We start from the raw sequence: 18,373 nt of genomic DNA, 5'->3' as shown, positions 1-18,373 counted from the left end.
TGGTTTAGGTACTTCTTGTTGAACTAAGCCAAAATAAAATGATGTATCTTTCCTAACAAGCAATAAAAATTAAAAGACATAAGATAAAAAAAAATTCCCCTATTAATCATGGGGGTTAGGTGAGATGGCAAAATCGAGAGTTGCGGTTTGGATGTTGTTCACTCATCGAGTCGCCGAGATCTACTAATACTTGCACATGAAATAAACAAATCGTACATTAAGCGATAAAACTAAATGGTACTTCCATGGTTCAAGTCATATAAACGAAAACATTAACATGATAAAAATATAATTAATGCATGTTCGAGTTTCAATCATTTCAAATTCACCTATTCACGTCATATGTACCGATTCATACACTATCACGATTGGCAAATAAATATAACATATCATGTATTAGTTTCTACTAACAACAATACATTTATTTCCATTTCAACTCAAACCATTTAATTATTTCATTATCCTATTTCCATATTGAATTTATTGATTCGTTTTGTTTCCATACCGACCTTCCATATTCGTATAAACTGTTTTGTGTGATCTTTCTCTGCTGTCTTTAGTCACATTTCACATATAAGCACATGTAATACCAATTCATATAATCTTTTCAATTCAAATATCATTTATCAAGTTTGTATTTTATAATCCCTATGAACCGAACATGGACTTAGGATGGATACACGGATCATCCGACCATCACACTAGTATGACACCTAGTGCCACATCAAAACGTCTGAAGTATAATTTACACCCAGTTCTCATCGGTATAATCGAAATAAAATGTGTACCCAGCACTCATCGAAATGGTCGAAGTAATTTGTGCCTCGCGCTCATCGGTATATAACCGAAGTTTAACCCGTACACAATCTAATCTTATGGCATGCCAACAATATCTAATTTTGCCCAAGACAGTTAATAGTGTAATCAACAAATCAATCCATATATATTCAATATCACATATCATAGTTCATGCCATTTTCATCATCATTTTGTATCACGAATCATCTAGCGAGTTCATAATCTGTTCGTTTATGTTATGCACATCTCAATTCAATTATCGACATATTATCATCAAATACGAATCAATTCATATGAAAAGTATAACCTTAACTCAATAGCTAACTTGCAACAAACATGTATATATGTATAATGAACTCAAATCATAAAAGTAAAAACCTAGTTTTCGTCACTCGTCTTTCCCTTCTCCTGCGACGACTCAACGTCTTTAGCTACATTCAATAATTCAATTGTAAAATAATGTCAGTTCACATCCCAATCACATTAAAATACATAGCCAATATATTTTTCATTTTATTCATTTTAGTCATATATCCGAGATACTCATATTTTTCTGTATCTAACATCGGATCAAAATCCGATTTCACATTCTTTCATGAGGGACCTTATAATTTTCACCTACAACATAATCTCATGATAGTTTTCAATTTATTTAATTTAGTCTCGAATGTTATAAAGTTATCTAATAAGTTTAACTTACATTCTAATTTAGTCCTTATCATAATCTAGATTTACCAAGTATTAATTTCTTCAAGTCAAACTCAAAATCATCAATTTCATTTTAATGACAATTTGTTAAAATCAACTAATTGAAAAAATTAATATATCGGCTAACTAAATCAAGCTCTCGTAATTATGAATCTATAAAAATTAAAAAAAGATAAAAACTTGGTTAACTTACGAATCTTAATGGTCGAATGATGCTTGAAACTTTGAGTTTTTCCCTTTTCTTTCTTTCTTTCTTTCTTTCTTTCTTTAATGGTGGACAATGGAAGAAGAAGGATGAATCAGTTCATCTTTCCATCCACTCACCATTATATATATATACTTTAATTAATGTTTTAATTAAACTAAATTTTAACTAATTAATTATACTTAATATAATTTTAAACTAAATGGAATCATCATCACCATCCACTATTTCATGCATAAAATTGGTTAATTAATCATTTTAGTCTTTTGGATAATTATTATTAGTGTCCCTAAGTATTTTTTAACTTAAAATTTAATAACGATTGGACTTTTATAATTTAGTCATTGAGCTTTAATTAATAATTTTCTCGATTAAAGTACTTAACTGATCTTCAATAAATTTTCATAATAACTCCGTAAATATTTCTATTTTACCTTTACAGACTTGATTTACAAAAATGAAGTTTCGAAATTATATTTTCTGACATCGCGTACAAATCGAGTTGTTACATGTGTAAGCCCTCATTGGGTAAGCTCAAATGTAATATTGATGGAGCTGTTTTCGTAGACAATAACGGCATTGGTTGGGATGCAGACTTGGTTCGTCGTTTCTGGCTTTAGGAAGAGTGTTGTAGACCCTTATATGGTGGTGAGGTTCTTTCTTGGCTTAGATAAGATTGTACTGGAAACCGACAATCAATGCCTTCGGCACGCTCTTTCTCGTGGCAATTCTAATGCTTTGGAGTCGGGTTTGTTACTTCAAGGTTGTTTTCTCTGTTTTCCAATCTGTGTCCTCTCATGCGAGCTACTCTGAACATGTTATTTGCCCCTCTCTGATTACAAATATGTTATTTATTTCCTGATTAGTCTAATGTTTCAGGTGGAAATAAGAAGAGTCACCTTCGAGTTAATTTATTAAGCCTGTTGGCTTTGGGTAAAGATAGTCTCCTGTGGTTAATGAGATTTCAAGTTTTTCCTTTAAAAAATAATTAATATGAAGATAATCTTGCTTAAATTTCTATTCTAGATTAAGATAATTAATAATAATTAAATAATTTTATAAGTGATTGCGGTAATTGATTAACCAACTTTTTTGTTCCATGAGAAAGACCGTGAATGCGGTAATTGTGGTTGTGGCGTGGGTTGGTCATCTGCATGACAATTTGGTGGGGACAATTGGGTGCAAATGTAAACGTGGGATGAAGTCATTGGAAGACAGATAGAACCGCAGAGGAAGTAACCGTAGGGAAAAGTCAAGCAGAGGGAGGTGTGGGCTGATGTCCCCAACCATTTTAGGCGGAGAAATCGATCAAGTACCGACAGTAACTCTAAGCCTCGTTTCCATCGACTTCTTCTCCATATCTCCATTCCCTTAACACTCACTCTCTCTTTCACTACACCTCATTCTCTCATTCTTCTTCAGCTCATATTCTTTGGTATCTTTCTTTCTAGCTTTCCTTCTCTGTGTTCTGATGCTTAGCTATGTTGTGCGCTGACTGTGGCTTAAATGGGTTTTTGTTATTGCAGGCATTTGTCGCTATGGCATTGGATTCTTCCATGACTATGTGCAAATCCGTCACCTCACCCCCTGTAAATTTCTCTGCTCTTTGGAATCAGATTTTTCTGTTTTTGAACCTTCATTTTGTTCCTTCTGTTGGATGCTTAAATGGTTTCTCTAAAGAACTTGATTTCATTCTTTCTTCTGTATGGTTTTGGAAATTTGGGTCTACTTTCCTGGATTCCATTCTGCTAAAGCTCCAATCTTTTCAGATGTTGTTAAGCATAGACATGCCTTCCTTTTATTTTCAAGTGTTGTTAATGTTATTGTTTTCCAATTGAAGGGCTTATTCTTGCGGAGAAATACAAGTAGTAGGAGTTTCCAATGTACCTTTAAGGTGGGAAGCAGGATCAACTTTCCTAGGCAGAAAGCTCAGGTAACCCAAGTTAGATGTAAATCCAGTAAACGTGGAGGAGCCCTGGGTGCCACATGCCGTGCTGAGAAAATCCTGGTGGCAAATAGAGGAGAAATCGCTGTTCGGGTAATCCGAACTGCTCATGAGATGGGAATACCTTGTGTTGCTGTTTACTCAACCATAGATAAGGATGCACTTCATGTAAAATTGGCTGATGAATCAGTTTGCATAGGGGAAGCACCAAGCAGTCAATCGTGCGTAGTTATAACTTAAGCCTCTATGGGTTTTTAATCAGCTTTTGTAATAATTATCTTAGCTTCTTCCAACGATGTTTACTGTGAAATTTTGCTTCTTACTTCCTACATTTATGCATTTATTCAGTTTTATCAGTGATAAGTTGATAACAGCATAATTTTTATGTTGAACTGTCTTTGTTCAGGTATTTATTGATACCAAATGTCCTATCTGCTGCACTTAGCCGTAATTGTACTATGCTTCATCCGGGATATGGTTTCCTTGCTGAAAATGCAGTTTTTGTGGAAATGTGCAGAGATCACAGAATCAACTTTATTGGGCCTAATGTAAGTACTCAACTATTAATTCGTTTATTATTTTTCTAATTAATTGGAATAACTAATTCAGTGTGGCTTTTCATGTTCAGAGTTAATGAATGTGAATAATACTTTGTCTGTATGATGGATAAGATATTGATATTTAGAATTGCAACCTGATCTTTCTAATGAGGCCGATGAACCTTAGTTTGGTACTAAAATGATACCTTATAATGACATTAACTATATGCTTACTAAGGAGCTTCCAGAATATAGAAGTGTTCTCAGGTTTGAAATGGATACTAAAAGCAAATTTTGCTCTAAACGTATCACTACACATTTCAGTTAGTTATGTTTACATGCAGTTCATAAATCTTTTATGAGAGGATACATCCTTTTTCTTTTTTAATCTGTTGCTGTTAGCTTTGCTGCCAATTTTTTTACCCTACATTTTCACTTCTGGTGTTTTTGATATAGAACATTACATTGGCTTGGAGGACTGATGTTTGGCAGAATCTTATGGCTTAGTTTTGTGCATTTATTTTAGTCTCTTCTCTTTCTTGCTTATAGCATTTAATCAAAATTGACCAATACAAAATGAATTATCTGTTGCAAGCAGATCACTAGACATGGTATCCTTTTTTTGTGGCTAGATTTTTTTTTCTCTTTTAATTCTTTTTGGTATTAAAATGCATAGTGAATGACTAAGTTTATGTATGTGGTTGTCTTAAAGTAGACACTGTTGTTATTCTTTTAGCTCATTCTTCTAGCTTGTATACCTTTTGGTTTTTTTTCTCATCCTCATTCCTAATTCGAAGAATGAATCTTGCTATGCTTTGGCAGCCTGACAGTATTCGTGTTATGGGTGACAAATCAACTGCCCGAGAAACAATGAAGAATGCAGGTGTTCCTACTGTTCCTGGAAGTGATGGTTTGTTACAGGTATTATATTTGGTGAACTGTTTGTATCAGTATATGAAACTTCAAACATAGCATTTATACGGTCAATTTGCAGTTCCACGGTTAACTTTCTGTTTATCATAGAGTACAGAGGAAGCAATCAAGCTAGCACATGAGATTGGCTTTCCTGTGATGATCAAGGTGATTATTCTGCTCTCTAACAATAACAATCAACATATGGTCTATTATCTTTATAATTTATTGTCTGAACATGGAAATTTGGCATTTTTCTAGCTAACATAGATTTTGTTTAGAAAAATTGTTTTGTTTTCCGGTTATTTTTTTTCCTTGTTTATTCAATTAACTGTTCAAATGGAAACAGATCTACTGGATGTGCATGTTGTCAGAAAAGCAACCTGAAACCCTAAAATTATTTCAGACTTGTTCATAGGAGAATTGACATTAACGTAAAGCAGAGTTCATTTTTTCGTTAGAAAAGACTTTCTTGGTTTTTGAAGCCTTTCCACTCATAGAGTTGACAAACCTCGCTTTTGCTCAGGTTGTAACTTCTTTAAAATCATTGCAAAATCTGACCTCTTATTGATCAGTTTTTGAACATAATTAGGATTTAATTGTTGCAAGGCATTTTTGTGGTTCAATTGTGTTTCTCTATTAAAAGATCCAGCAAGAATCTTGCATTCTTTTACTGACATTTACTGCCAAATGAAGCTATGAAATATGATTTTTGAATGTCAAGAGGATATTGTTGTTTGTGAAGCTGCATTGAAATTTGTCTTATCCAGTAACCTTTTAATAGTTTACATGTTTTGTTGTTTCTTTTTTATTCAAGGCCACAGCTGGTGGTGGAGGGCGTGGAATGCGTCTTGCTAAAGAACCTGATGAGTTTGTGAAGTTACTACAGGTATTACTTCAAATATCATTTGCTCCTATTTTAGTTGACATTTCTCCCTTTAGAAGCTTTTAGTTGTGCGTCATTTATTTAAACATGTCAATTACATTTGGCTCATGAGTCGCGACTTCTCTTTTCTTTTACCTTATGTGGACCCCTGTCATACCACCAAACTAAAGGACTCAGTAAAGAGTGCCTTCATTTTAAGAATGGTATTTAGCAATCTTGTCCTATAGGCCCAAATCCCCTTGCTAGGAATGGTTAAAGTCACTAGGCAGTATTTTGCTACTCCTGAAGGAAGCAAACCTAAAAGCCACTGGAAGACAGCAAAGTAAAAGAAAAAAAAAAGTTAGCTCTTTCTATCTCTATCTCTCCCTCCCTCACACACACACACAGGGAAACCCTAGTAACATTAAATATTGTTTTCTCAAATCTTTAGTGCTTCTAATCCTATCCCATCTCCTCTAGATTTCATTTACTAATTAAAAAGAACCTTTGTTTTCTCTGGAATGTTTCTTTGTTCTACTAAATAATTACTCAAGACTTTTTGACATTTTGCATCAATTCACAAAACAATATTTTATATACTTATGACATGAAAATTTCAGCTTATTTTACATGTATATCATAAAATACTAGTTAGATCTCATGAATTAATAAATTAATGTTATTCAAAAAGATTGGAGTATGCAATATCTAAATGAAATGTATGTACTCAGTTTTTATTTGTTTTCTGCATCTTACAGCAAGCCAAAAGTGAAGCTGCTGCTGCATTTGGAAATGATGGAGTTTATTTGGAGAAGTACATACAAAATCCTAGGCACATTGAGTTCCAGGTAATTACTCCTTGCTTGTATAATTTCCCATCTCTTCATGAGCTGAAACTACTCTTAGGAATGTAATTCTGGAGAACTAGAATGCTTTGTGCCCTGTTATGGCTAGGATGTTTTCTTGGTAACGTTATATAATTTGTAATATCTAACATGATCTGGGAGAAATGCTTTTATTTCCTTCTGCTATCATTGATGGCCTTGTCTGTTGGAAGACTTATGGCATTAATTGGGTATTGACCTATGGTTAAGCTGTACTGCCTTGTGCTTCATATTCTCTGCTAGAGTATAGACTACGTGCAAGTTTTTTATTTTCTCTCACTATTTTTATGGTTTTGCAGGTTCTTGCAGATAAATATGGTAATGTTGTTCACTTTGGTGAGCGCGATTGCAGTATCCAGGTACTGTTACCATGCTTACTTCTCTCTATCTTAACTACATCTTGTCTCCTCAAACCAATTCATAAATAAACCACTTTTAACCATAAGTAGAAAAGAGTAGGGGTGAGAACAAAATGGGTCAACCCGATTAAACTGAAGTGAATTGTACCTAGTTAACTGAAATTAGTCAGCTTAGTTGGTTTTCCGGTTTATTTGGTCGTTTTTGGCATTGAATTTGCAAACCAAATGAACTAATTATTATTTTTATCTAATAAACCCTAACATACCCAATACCCAAATAAAATCCAACACAACTCAACTAAAAATATAAATCTAATTACCTAAATAAATTCCCAAGTAACCCAACCCAAAAACTAAAATTAGAACTTTTAATCAATTTAATTAATCTAAAAGAGAAATCAAATGTATAAATATGTACATAATCTCAATAAACTTTATAATTACAGTGGTAACTTCTGTTTTTAATAAATAAAGAAATCTTAAAAAGGAAAAAAATAGAAAAGCTCAATACCAGAAAAACCAATCAAACCAAACTGAACTTTGGCTCAGTTATTTGGGTCTTGGCAATAGAGTCGGTTGGTTTGGTTTAACTTTAATAGGTTAGTCAGTTTATTCGTTATTAATATATGGAAACCGAACCAACCAAATGCACTGGAAAAAGGTTACTCAACTTGAATGCTGAAGTTCAATGGAAGGGCAAAACTATATGTATCTACTCGTTTGGATTTTTTAAAGTTTCTCCTTTCCTTCAATTCTTTGTGATGTAGGACATATTTGAAAAGCCTTGCCTGGGGGTTGGAATCTTAAGACTTGTGGCTCTTGTAAGAATTAGGGTTAGGATTTAAGGAATCAAATTGGGTTTGAATCAATTGAGTTTTTTCTTGAAAGAATGGAAAAACTGAAGAATGGTTTGCTCTAACATTCCGGGAAGCAAAGACAATAGGAATGAGATATTAGTAGTTAGTTGAGGTGTTTGGCTGTTGGAAATTAAAAGGAACTTTGGGGCTAGAATTAGGGTTGAAAGTTTTAAGAAAGAGATTATACTTTTGGATGAATAAAGATGACTGGTTCTGGACTTTCATTCCTAGATAAACCAACATACTGAAAATTTTAATTATCAAAACCATACTGGAATCTAAAAATCTCAATTATGATGGTTCTAGTCAAGGACTAAATCTACTAGAACTTGGATTCCTACTTCAAAGTTTAAACTAGTGAGAAAGTAATAGGAGAGCACATGAATTCAATGACTCATTGCAAAAGCTTGTTGTTGATCCTAGATTCTATTAGATTAGGATGCCTACGGGAAACTTTATCCTGTAAAAAGGGAAGGTTTTGTTTGGTTGTAACTTTTGCTACTTGGTTTTGACACAAAGCAAAAAGTACATTTGATTGTAAAGGTAAGCAAATTCTTGAAGAATTAGAAGATAAATTTTGATTTCCATTAGTAACGAAAAACATGATTTTACTGTTAATGAGACGTCTTTGTTTAAATTGAGGTTTCATTTAGAACTCTACTCATTATGAGCAAATATATTCTTCTCTTTTAGTATTTTTTTTTATATTTTATACCAACTTTAGGAAAGTAAAATAAGTAGCCAAAGTAACACCTAAATGGAGCCTAAATAACAATTTAGACTCAAGGAAAAACTTTCCGGCTAGATACCCCCAAGAAAATCTGAACTTGACATGTTAGCCCTTGGATGCATAACTTGGAAAATTGTGAATTTTCCTCTATAGAAGAAAGTAGCTAAAGTTTTAAAACTGAAATCATAAACATGAAAACAAATTAGTTTAATTTTGTATGGCATTATCAACTCTGATTTTCAAACAGATCTATGACCATTTCCTGTTGGAAATTAAAGCATCTTAGTCGTGATAATTGCCTCTAAATATTGCTTCCTTCTCTTAAACGGTGCAAATATGCTTACAAGGTGACTGGTGACTATTACTCAAATATTTGCTGCAGTATGTGGATAAGCTAAATATACCAATCTTTTGGCAGCAGAACATTATTTTCCCCACTTTCCTCTTGATTGTTAATAGAAAGATAACTAGATTATTGATATTAAATGTTGTTTAATGTGACCTACTATACAGAGGCGTAATCAAAAACTTTTAGAAGAAGCGCCTTCTCCAGCATTGACTCCAGAGTTGCGGAAAGCCATGGGTGATGCAGCAGTTGCTGCGGCAGCGTCTATTGGTTACATTGGTGTAGGAACTGTTGAGTTTCTTTTAGATGAAAGAGGTTCCTTCTATTTCATGGAAATGAACACTAGAATCCAGGTTAATAAGGACTGGGAACTCTGATTCATGAATTATCTATTAGTGGATTAAATAGAAGCACTGCTAATCATGTATTTTCATCTAATGAACTCAGGTGGAGCATCCTGTAACAGAGATGATTTCCTTTGTTGACTTGATTGAAGAACAAATTCGTGTAGCTATGGGAGAAAAACTTCACTACAAACAGGTACGAAATGAAATGTTTCAGCTAAAAGTTTTGGAGCATCAAACACGATTGTACTCAACTGCTCATAAATAATGATTTGCAGGAAGATATTGTGCTCAGAGGGCATTCAATTGAATGTCGTATCAATGCAGAAGATGCATTTAAAGGGTTCAGACCTGGGCCAGGTATGCATATCTATGTTTAGTGTTCATGTTAAATTACTACTGCAGTAGGTTCATTTTTGGTACTTGCTACCATCAGAGCCTTTATAGTGTTGCCTTTGAAAGTTTCCATTATGCTGTACTACAAGCTTTCATATGCTTATATTAACATTAGAGAATATATTTTGTACTTTTTCTCTTCTTTTATGTTTTAAACTTTTGAAGTTTATACTCTCATAATTCTTACCTCAATTTCTATAGGATGTGATTTTCAAACAATCAAAAGAATAGGAAATGAAAGGACTTTGTCTATAGTTTGATATTTTAAACACTTGCTCTGCATTCCTAATGACAGGGAGAATAACATCATACTTGCCATCTGGAGGCCCATTTGTTCGAATGGACAGCCATGTTTATCCTGATTACGTAGTTCCTCCAAGCTATGATTCATTACTTGGAAAGGTTTGTAATATCTGTCTTATACTATTAAGATTATGTATATATGAGCAATTCAATGCAAACTCAGGAGGTCAAAAAAAGTTATTATGGAAGAGAAGGGAATTCTTAAAACCTCGTTTCAGGGAAGAGTAATAAGAATACCATAGTTTGTCCTTATTTCAAGGTGTATATAGTAAACTGAATTATCTTTCAATTTTTGCTAAGGTTATTCTTAACATATTCATGTTTGATCTTTGTGTTTGAAAATGACCATGCTTATGAGTCCGCTTTTCTAGCTTTGACATTGTTCTAACTATTTACTCTGTTGTAGCTTATCGTATGGGCTCCAACAAGGGAAAAAGCAATTGAGCGCATGAAAAGGGCTCTTGATGACACTGTAATTACAGGTACTTGGTTATTGACTAAGAGTTTACTCAGCTTTGTTGTTTTTTATCATTTACATCTTGGTCACATACATGACGTTGCATGGACATGGCAGAAGAAACCTTTAACTAGAAAAAAGTGATTCTCAGCATCTCCCATTGACCATAATCAGTGTGGTTTCTGTTGGTGCTTCATGCCTGTAACCGAATATGTTTGCACCAAAAGGGGTTGCTATAATTTCTTTGTTCAGTCTGGTTTTGTTATCCAGCAAAACTCTACCCCTCAAAGAATATCCTAATCCATATTCTTTTTATTGTTTTGTTTTAGGGGTTCCTACAACCATTGAATACCATAAACTCATCCTTGATATTGAGGTTGGTGGTGCTATTTTCTGTGTGTTGGATAATATTATACATCAAGGTTCACAATTTTTAATCTAACATGCAACACTTCACAGGACTTCAGAAATGGAAAGGTTGACACTGCTTTCATTCCAAAACATGAAGAAGAGTTGGCCGCGGTACTTGCTTTGCTTTAATCTCTCCCTTATGTAGATAAGTAGTTCCAAAATGCAAAGAGCTTAAAGATTTTGTTGTGTGCCTGCAGCCACAGAAAATGGTATTAGCAACTGCTGCCAAAGAATTGACTAGTGCGAGTGCGACCGCTTAGAAGGTTTAGTATTCTTCTTCTTGTTCTACTTCTTCAGCATACTGGTATAAGCCATGTAGCAGTCAGCTTGTTGGAAATGTTAGTAGGTGATAAGTCATTCATATTCATTGGTGATTCGTGGACATGGGGTTCATCAAGATCCTGTTGTTCAGCTGACATTCTAATACATCGTTTATTATCCTTGTGTTTTTTCAACTGTCATGTGTTATTCTTGAAACGCAATTAATAATTTTCTTCATAGTGGTTGGAATATACATCCCCAAAACCCGGAATTTGATATATTAGTCATTTAAGTTTCAAGATTTTATGGATACATTTTTCAAAATGAAGAGGAATTATATTTTTACAAGCTATCATTGGGATATATTAAAATGACTACAAAAACTATACTAAGATTTTCCTTTCCTACATACGATAAGATTTAAAGCTTGGTGAAATAAGTTCTCTTTCAGAATGGACAAGGAAGTATCATCTATCTATTTGTCCTTAGAGATGCTGAAACTGAAACGGAAAGCCTCCAAAATTCTGCCAAGTTGCCCATCTCCTTTATTTGTTTGTTTATTCATTAAGTATGATGCAGTGGTAGAAGTTATGCAGCGGCGACCTCGGAAAATAACACGTGTGGGGAAGACTGGGAGCAATCAAGCGCACATATTTGTTTGTGATCATCACTTCTAATTTGCTTGTCACGGCAATCCGCGCTGCAAAAACCTTCCTCCCCTCTGCCCAATCCAACCAGATATTTTATTCATGGCAGAAAATCAACACCCCAGAAGCATTATGTCATCACCATTATTATATGTCAAAAAATATCTCAAGCAATTGGGGTCATAAATTCTCATTTAAGTGGCTATGTGGGTCAAATAAATATCCGACTGACATGTAGGCCTCAGTCTCCAAATATTTACACTTCTCCTTGAGTCCAACTACAACTACCAAAAAGGTTTTCCATCTAGAAGACTCAACAGAGATTGACTGTAGTCAATAACTGATATAAAATTGACATCCAAAGACATTTCATACCCGAAATAGGAGCCAAAACACTCTCAAGACAATTAAAAGTGATCGAGCATATTCATACTGAAACTTGGAACCACGAAACAGCAACATCCAAATTTTATGACATTTCAATTTCATCTTCCATTGGAAATAGTAACAATTCACATGATCATATGGAACAAAAGGAATGGCAAAACCAAAATCAAGCATATCCCCAATGGTGATGGTTGATAAAGCAGAAAAAGTTAGCATACCGTAGTGACTTCAAATATACAGCAAGCACTATAATACATCTACAGTGTTCAGGTCTAGAACAAATTTGCCATTCATATTTGTTATCATAGCACAGAATCGTAACACAACTTCCAGTAACACATTTGCACAATGCCTGCAACTTACAGACAGCTTACTATACAATCCCAGATGGCGGAACCTAGGGGAGGGGAGCCACTGACTTCAACTACCGTCCATGTAGGATGTATACTAGATATGACCAACCAGCCATCCTACCTCTTCTACGTTCTTAAAGCCCCCCCATTGACAGAATTACTCTGATTTGGGGCTAGAATCAATCCCGGTTTAGGTAGATTAGTATTTCCAATAAAATCACATACACCATTGGATCTTAGATATATTTACAACAGACAAGAATGAACTGTAAAGCTCTGACCAAAAGATTAATTTCTATTCTCTACTCAGAACGGGGAATAAAAGCATTTGCACCCCAAGAAAACAAATACAGAATCACATCCAAGTAATCATCAGATCATTTTAAGCATCAATTCAATTACAAGGAAAAAAAAAACACTCAACTGGAAAACATCATCAAGAATCAAAACTTAAAACTTAAATCAATTAAAAGATGAAAAAAGCGAGGCCAATACCTGTACATGAAAATATCCAAACCATGTAGTTCCTTCTTGCAAAGATGACAAGAAGTCAAAAAGCCATCATTCCAAAACTCCCTCTTGAACTGACCCATATTGTTTTTCCTAGGCGAAGGAGCAGCAGTAAACCCACTGCAATTCTTGTTGTCATCTCCAAAACCGAACTGATTCTTGATCAAATTATCGCTAAAATGAGAAATTACACTAGTTTCGTTGTCAGATAATTCATCAAACTTCTCCGAGTTAAAGCCACCTCCGAAACTGGGGGCTGCTTTAACAGATGAGACTATAGGTATGGGGGTGGATCTTGGGGATGGAGCAAAGCAAATAGATTGGTGTGTATGGGTTGAATCAGTCATAGCTGCTACTATGCCTAGCCCAACCACACCATATTGAAAGTTGCTTGGGGTTTTTGTGGGGTTTAGACAGAAAAAAGAGTGAGATAAAGACGTGAAGAGGTTGAGATTGATGGCGGGTCTCTTTTTTCCACAAAAATTATGCATGTTGTAGGAGAATTAAAGCCCCTAAGATTGTTGGGAGGGGATTAAATTCATGGGGTTTGTTGGACCCTAATTCCCCCAAGAGGAGAGAAACGAAAGTAGTGAATCAGAAGTTAAGCGACTGGGTTCTGAAGAGAAAGAGAGAGAAGAGAGGATGGCTTGTTTCAATCAGCGCTCCTCCTTCTGTTTATCACCCTTTCTCTCTTCTCTTCTTCTCTCCTCCTCTTTCTGGGTTCGCACGCGCAATGTAAACAGTTTGCTGCATTAATCCACATGGTAAATTGCACTAATACTCACTTAAGTTTCCATTTTATCACGAAATGGTCACCCAATTATAAGTATTTTTTTTATCACTCAACTATTCAATTTTATCTTTTTTTTGTTACTCAATTATTTTGGATTTTTGAGTTTTTTCGACTAGTGATAAAAAAATATAAACTTTTCATAGTTGGGTGACCAAAAAAGAAATTTACTAGTAGTTTGATGACCATTTTATAACTTTTCATAGTTGAGTGACAAAAAAGAAATATACTAATAATTGAATGACTACTAATGTAATTTACTCGAATCTATAATATACCTATAACTATTTATAAAAGTGAATGTCCCTCTTTGATAGGAACTTGTTAGATTAGTCATTTATTATTAAATGAATCCATTTAGTCCCTGTACTATTAAAAAAATTAAATAATACTAAATTGAAATAGAGTTAACATGTACCGTTTAAAAAATATAATTTATTGTTTAACAAAGTCAATATTTTTAAAGTTTTTATTCAGAAAATGAAATATTTTGTTTGGAATTTAACTGTAATTGAAACATATAATTTTAAGGACATTTTTATACAGTAAATGTCAACTCCGATTTGGATTTATTTGATTTTTTTAATGGGACAGGGACTAAATTGATTTGATTTAGTCCTATAATAAGGGGACCTTTTTAAGTACTTTAACCATTGTAAAAGTATGGTCATAAGGGTTTAACTTCATGACACGTTTACTACCTCCTCTTTTATTTTCCTTTTGCCATTAAAAGGATAGTGGTAAATTTTCAGTTTTTGGTCCTTCAACTATGATCACATTTGAAATTTAATTTTAATATTTCAATTTGACATAATTTAATCCTCTAATTTTACAATAATAATAGTTAATTCAAATGGTTGTTATCATGGACTATTTTCGTTAAAATGTTGACATAATATCAATGTTGTCTAAATCGGATCGATTGGACCAAGAACTGGTCGAGGTATCGGTCTAGAGAGAGATAAAATCGATTGACTCACGAATCAGTATGGATTGGTTGAATCAGGCTAAAAAAACCAGGTGAACGATTTTTATATTTTTGAAAATTTTAAATAATTTATTTGCTCTGAACTAGTTGTATCAAGAACTAGTGGCTTGATTGATTCAATCACCTGTCCTATTCCTAAAATATTAGTTAAGATTACAATCAAATTTACTCTTAAAAAGGGATAAGAATGCCATGAGCATGGTTGTTTAAACCGAACCGAATCGATCAGTAGGTATATCGGTCTAAAGAAAGATATTTAATTGGTTGACTTGTGAATCACGGACCAAAATTGATAATAAAAAAACCAAATTTTCTTCATTTTGGGCCAAACCAAGAAAGAAAGAAAAGCCCAACCCTATTCCTTAAAGTAATCCATGTTGTGGGCTCAGCTTCTTGGGTTTTTAAACCTAACCCAATAGTCCCAATATAGTGATTGGGAGTGACTGAGCGTTGCTTAGAGAGTCGATAGAATTTTGGATTTTGAAGATTATTGACTATTGAGACAATCTTCAAAGTATGTATTGGAATGAGAAAATTAATTTTTCGCACTCCATAGGTTTATTAAAAGAGTAGATATTGGTCACGAGTTTTAAATATCAGGTCTGATTTTTAAAGCTTCGGTAGTAAGGTATTTCTTATTTAACACATGTTAAATAAACATTTTTTTTTATTTTTTTTAAATTATATAACAATTTTCAAATTTCAATATTGGTCCCCATACCATACTTAAATTTAAAAATTAAGATCTATACTTTAATTTTTTTATATAATTTAGTCACCCAATTTTACTAATACATTTATGCACATTAACTTTACAAGGTTAAGGATTAAATTAGGTTTAATTAAACCTTCATTCATAAGCATCACTTGGGCAAACTCCTAATTACATGCCACAAAATTGAGTAAAGTGAAGAGATGACTACCAAGTCGACAGAGGGATATTGTGATCTTCAAGTTGATTCGACTAGCATGTTTGAAATCCGACAATTACAGGGAAAGAAAGAACATCGGTAAGCATAATAAATGCTTAGTAACTTCATAAGAAATTAACTTAACTGACCTTGACATTACAACTATTTAAGTAATTGAAACACAAAGATGAATAACATGGCATTCCTTTGTCAACCTTACACTTTCATATACAAATTCATTACAACACCAATAAGTTAGTTATCAACATAGCAAAGTCATAATAATCAATTCATATGCATAACCAAGACATTCTATATCATGTCACTCGGTCTTACTCATTTTCAAGCATATCAATGCATTTCATATTCATTCTTTTTCATTCATATGCATAACCAAGACATTCTATATCATGTCACTCGGTCTAACTCATTTTCAAGCATATCAATGCATTTCATATTCATTCTTTTTCAATTGTTTCATTTCCGTATAGTTACCATTTTTATATTTGGGCTGCTCACACAAGCTTCAGATCAGAGTTACTGTACATGCTTTACCTGATGTTGCTCACACAAGCTTCAGAAATTTGATAATTTCTCAAGCCATCGGTAAATGATAATTTGATGCTACTCACACAAATTTCAGAGAATCCACAACACATGTTGGAGCTTAAGCCATCGATCATGGAATCCCTGATCAAATATATAATTTCCTTCGAACCATAATAACATTTACTAAGATCCAATGAATACCATTTACGTTTCCATAATATTTCAACTTTTTCAACTTCAATATATACGTATCATTCAATCATACTACATTTCACATTCATTTGATTTCATATATTTACTTGTATTTATTATATATCTCATATTTTACGATTTAATACCTCGTATGCCAAACTAACAATCTTTCAATTAATCTAAGCTAATATACACTAATCATAGTTCAAATATAACTAAAATAACATAGTAAATTTCATACGAATTTACTTGACAAAAATGACAACGGGTAAGGTATCAGAGACTAATATATAATTTCTTCATTTCCTCGATTTTCTTCCGATTGGTTCAATTCCCGATCCATTGAAGGAAATAAAAATTTGAAGCTTGAAACCCTATTCTCCCTTTAGTTTCGTGAGAATGAGAAGGATTAAGCAAAAAATGGTTTCCTTTTCTTTTAATTTTAGTTTATATATTTTAATTAACTTTAATTAATCACTAACTATTCTAATTAAACTTAGTTATTTTAACCTTAAACTATATTAACTTCAATTAGTGGGTATCATCATCCACCACTGCATGTCCAATTAAAAATGAACCAATTGCTTAATTGGTCCTTCAAATTCTTAAAAATCTATAATGATTAAATTTTACTATTTTTATAATTTAGTCTTTATACCTTAATTAACTATCCAAACGACAAAACTAATGGATCAAACTTTAATTAAACATTATACTATCATTAATATTTACGGACTTGATCATCAAAAATGGGGTTCCAAAATCACCGTTTTCGACACCACTGACTTTTGGGTTGTTATAACTCTCCCCCTTTAAGAAATTTCGTCCTAAATTTTTTTACTTGAAAATAGATTAGGGTACTATGATTTCATAATTTCTTCCGGTTCACATGTTGCCTTCTCTAAATTGTGTCGATGCCATAATACTTTCACTAATGATACTCATTTATTTCACAATTCTTTCACTTCCTGAGATAAAATTCTCTCTGGTTCTTCATTGCACATCAGATCAGGCTGTAACTCTATCTCGTTGGGAATATTAATTTATGTTTAAGTCTATCTCAGTGTTCCTAATTTATATGTCAAAACTCAAAACACAATAAACATATTTTATAATTAAATTAAATATTAATTTATATATATTAATGACATTTGATATTCAATAGTTTTAGTATCATTTGATTTTTATAATATTTACATAATTGTGAATGTTGTTTACCATTCTATTGTGAAATATAATGACATTTGATATTCAATAGTTTTAGTATCATTTGATTTTTATAATATTTACATAATTGTGAATGTTGTTTACCATTCTATTGTGAAATATTATGTATAAGGCAATGCAGTATTAAAATAATGGTCACTATAAGAACTATGATTTTTAATGATGTTTATTTTTCATGACTGTTTATGAAAGCTCATGAACTTTTCTTGAACAGAAAGTTGTTACAAATACATTAGAGAAATAAACAGTAATGTAAAATATTGATTTAAATCACAAGATCGAACCAAAGCAATATATATATATAATTTGAAGGGCTCGATCGGTCCGGGCATTTTGCGTTGCCTACGTCTTGTGAGTGCGCCCCCAACCCTGGCGGGTTTGGATTTGCACCCCCTTGTGCACGAGGGAGAGCATTAGCTTAGTCATTCAATAACCATCAAGTCGGTTCATATATATAAACATATTCTACACTTGATATCTAACCAATGTGAAACTAAGC

At 33.1% G+C, this 18,373-nt stretch overlaps 2 protein-coding genes across 5 annotated transcripts; one reads left to right on the top strand and one right to left on the bottom strand.

Moving 5' to 3' along the window:
- Positions 1-2,388: 2,388 nt before the first annotated feature.
- LOC107927134 (biotin carboxylase 2, chloroplastic) lies at positions 2,389-12,141 on the top strand. 3 transcript variants are annotated; one of them, XM_041090465.1, is made up of 18 exons: positions 2,389-2,474; positions 2,820-3,146; positions 3,238-3,300; positions 3,552-3,877; positions 4,063-4,204; positions 5,018-5,116; positions 5,219-5,275; positions 5,925-5,996; positions 6,731-6,820; positions 7,156-7,215; positions 9,316-9,501; positions 9,596-9,688; positions 9,771-9,852; positions 10,184-10,290; positions 10,598-10,673; positions 10,978-11,024; positions 11,108-11,170; positions 11,257-11,598. In XM_041090465.1, the coding sequence occupies exons 3-18, from the start codon at positions 3,250-3,252 to the stop codon at positions 11,317-11,319; spliced, it is 1,614 nt and encodes a 537-aa protein (XP_040946399.1). In that variant the 5' UTR covers positions 2,389-2,474; positions 2,820-3,146; positions 3,238-3,249; the 3' UTR covers positions 11,320-11,598. The 3 variants fall into 3 exon arrangements, with proteins under 3 accessions (XP_040946399.1, XP_016713628.2, XP_040946400.1); XM_041090466.1 differs by lacking the exon at positions 2,389-2,474 and adding an exon at positions 11,909-12,141 and having other exon boundaries at positions 2,897-3,146; positions 11,257-11,323; XM_016858139.2 differs by lacking the exon at positions 2,389-2,474 and having other exon boundaries at positions 2,477-3,146.
- Positions 11,014-13,948, bottom strand: LOC107927135 (FCS-Like Zinc finger 14). Of its 2 annotated transcripts, none has more exons than XM_041090467.1 (2): positions 13,203-13,948; positions 11,014-11,250 (listed from the first exon to the last, which is right to left on the bottom strand). In XM_041090467.1, the coding sequence occupies exons 1-2, from the start codon at positions 13,706-13,708 to the stop codon at positions 11,139-11,141; spliced, it is 618 nt and encodes a 205-aa protein (XP_040946401.1). In that variant the 5' UTR covers positions 13,709-13,948; the 3' UTR covers positions 11,014-11,138. The 2 variants fall into 2 exon arrangements, with proteins under 2 accessions (XP_040946401.1, XP_016713629.1); XM_016858140.2 differs by lacking the exon at positions 11,014-11,250 and adding an exon at positions 11,601-12,041 and having other exon boundaries at positions 13,203-13,942.
- Between the last annotated feature and the right edge of the window lie 4,425 nt (positions 13,949-18,373).

Source organism: Gossypium hirsutum, chromosome D03, assembly GCF_007990345.1.
Source record: "Gossypium hirsutum isolate 1008001.06 chromosome D03, Gossypium_hirsutum_v2.1, whole genome shotgun sequence".
In the NCBI taxonomy this organism is placed as follows: Eukaryota; Viridiplantae; Streptophyta; class Magnoliopsida; order Malvales; family Malvaceae; genus Gossypium; species Gossypium hirsutum.
This window is presented reverse-complemented; position numbering and strand designations above follow the sequence as displayed.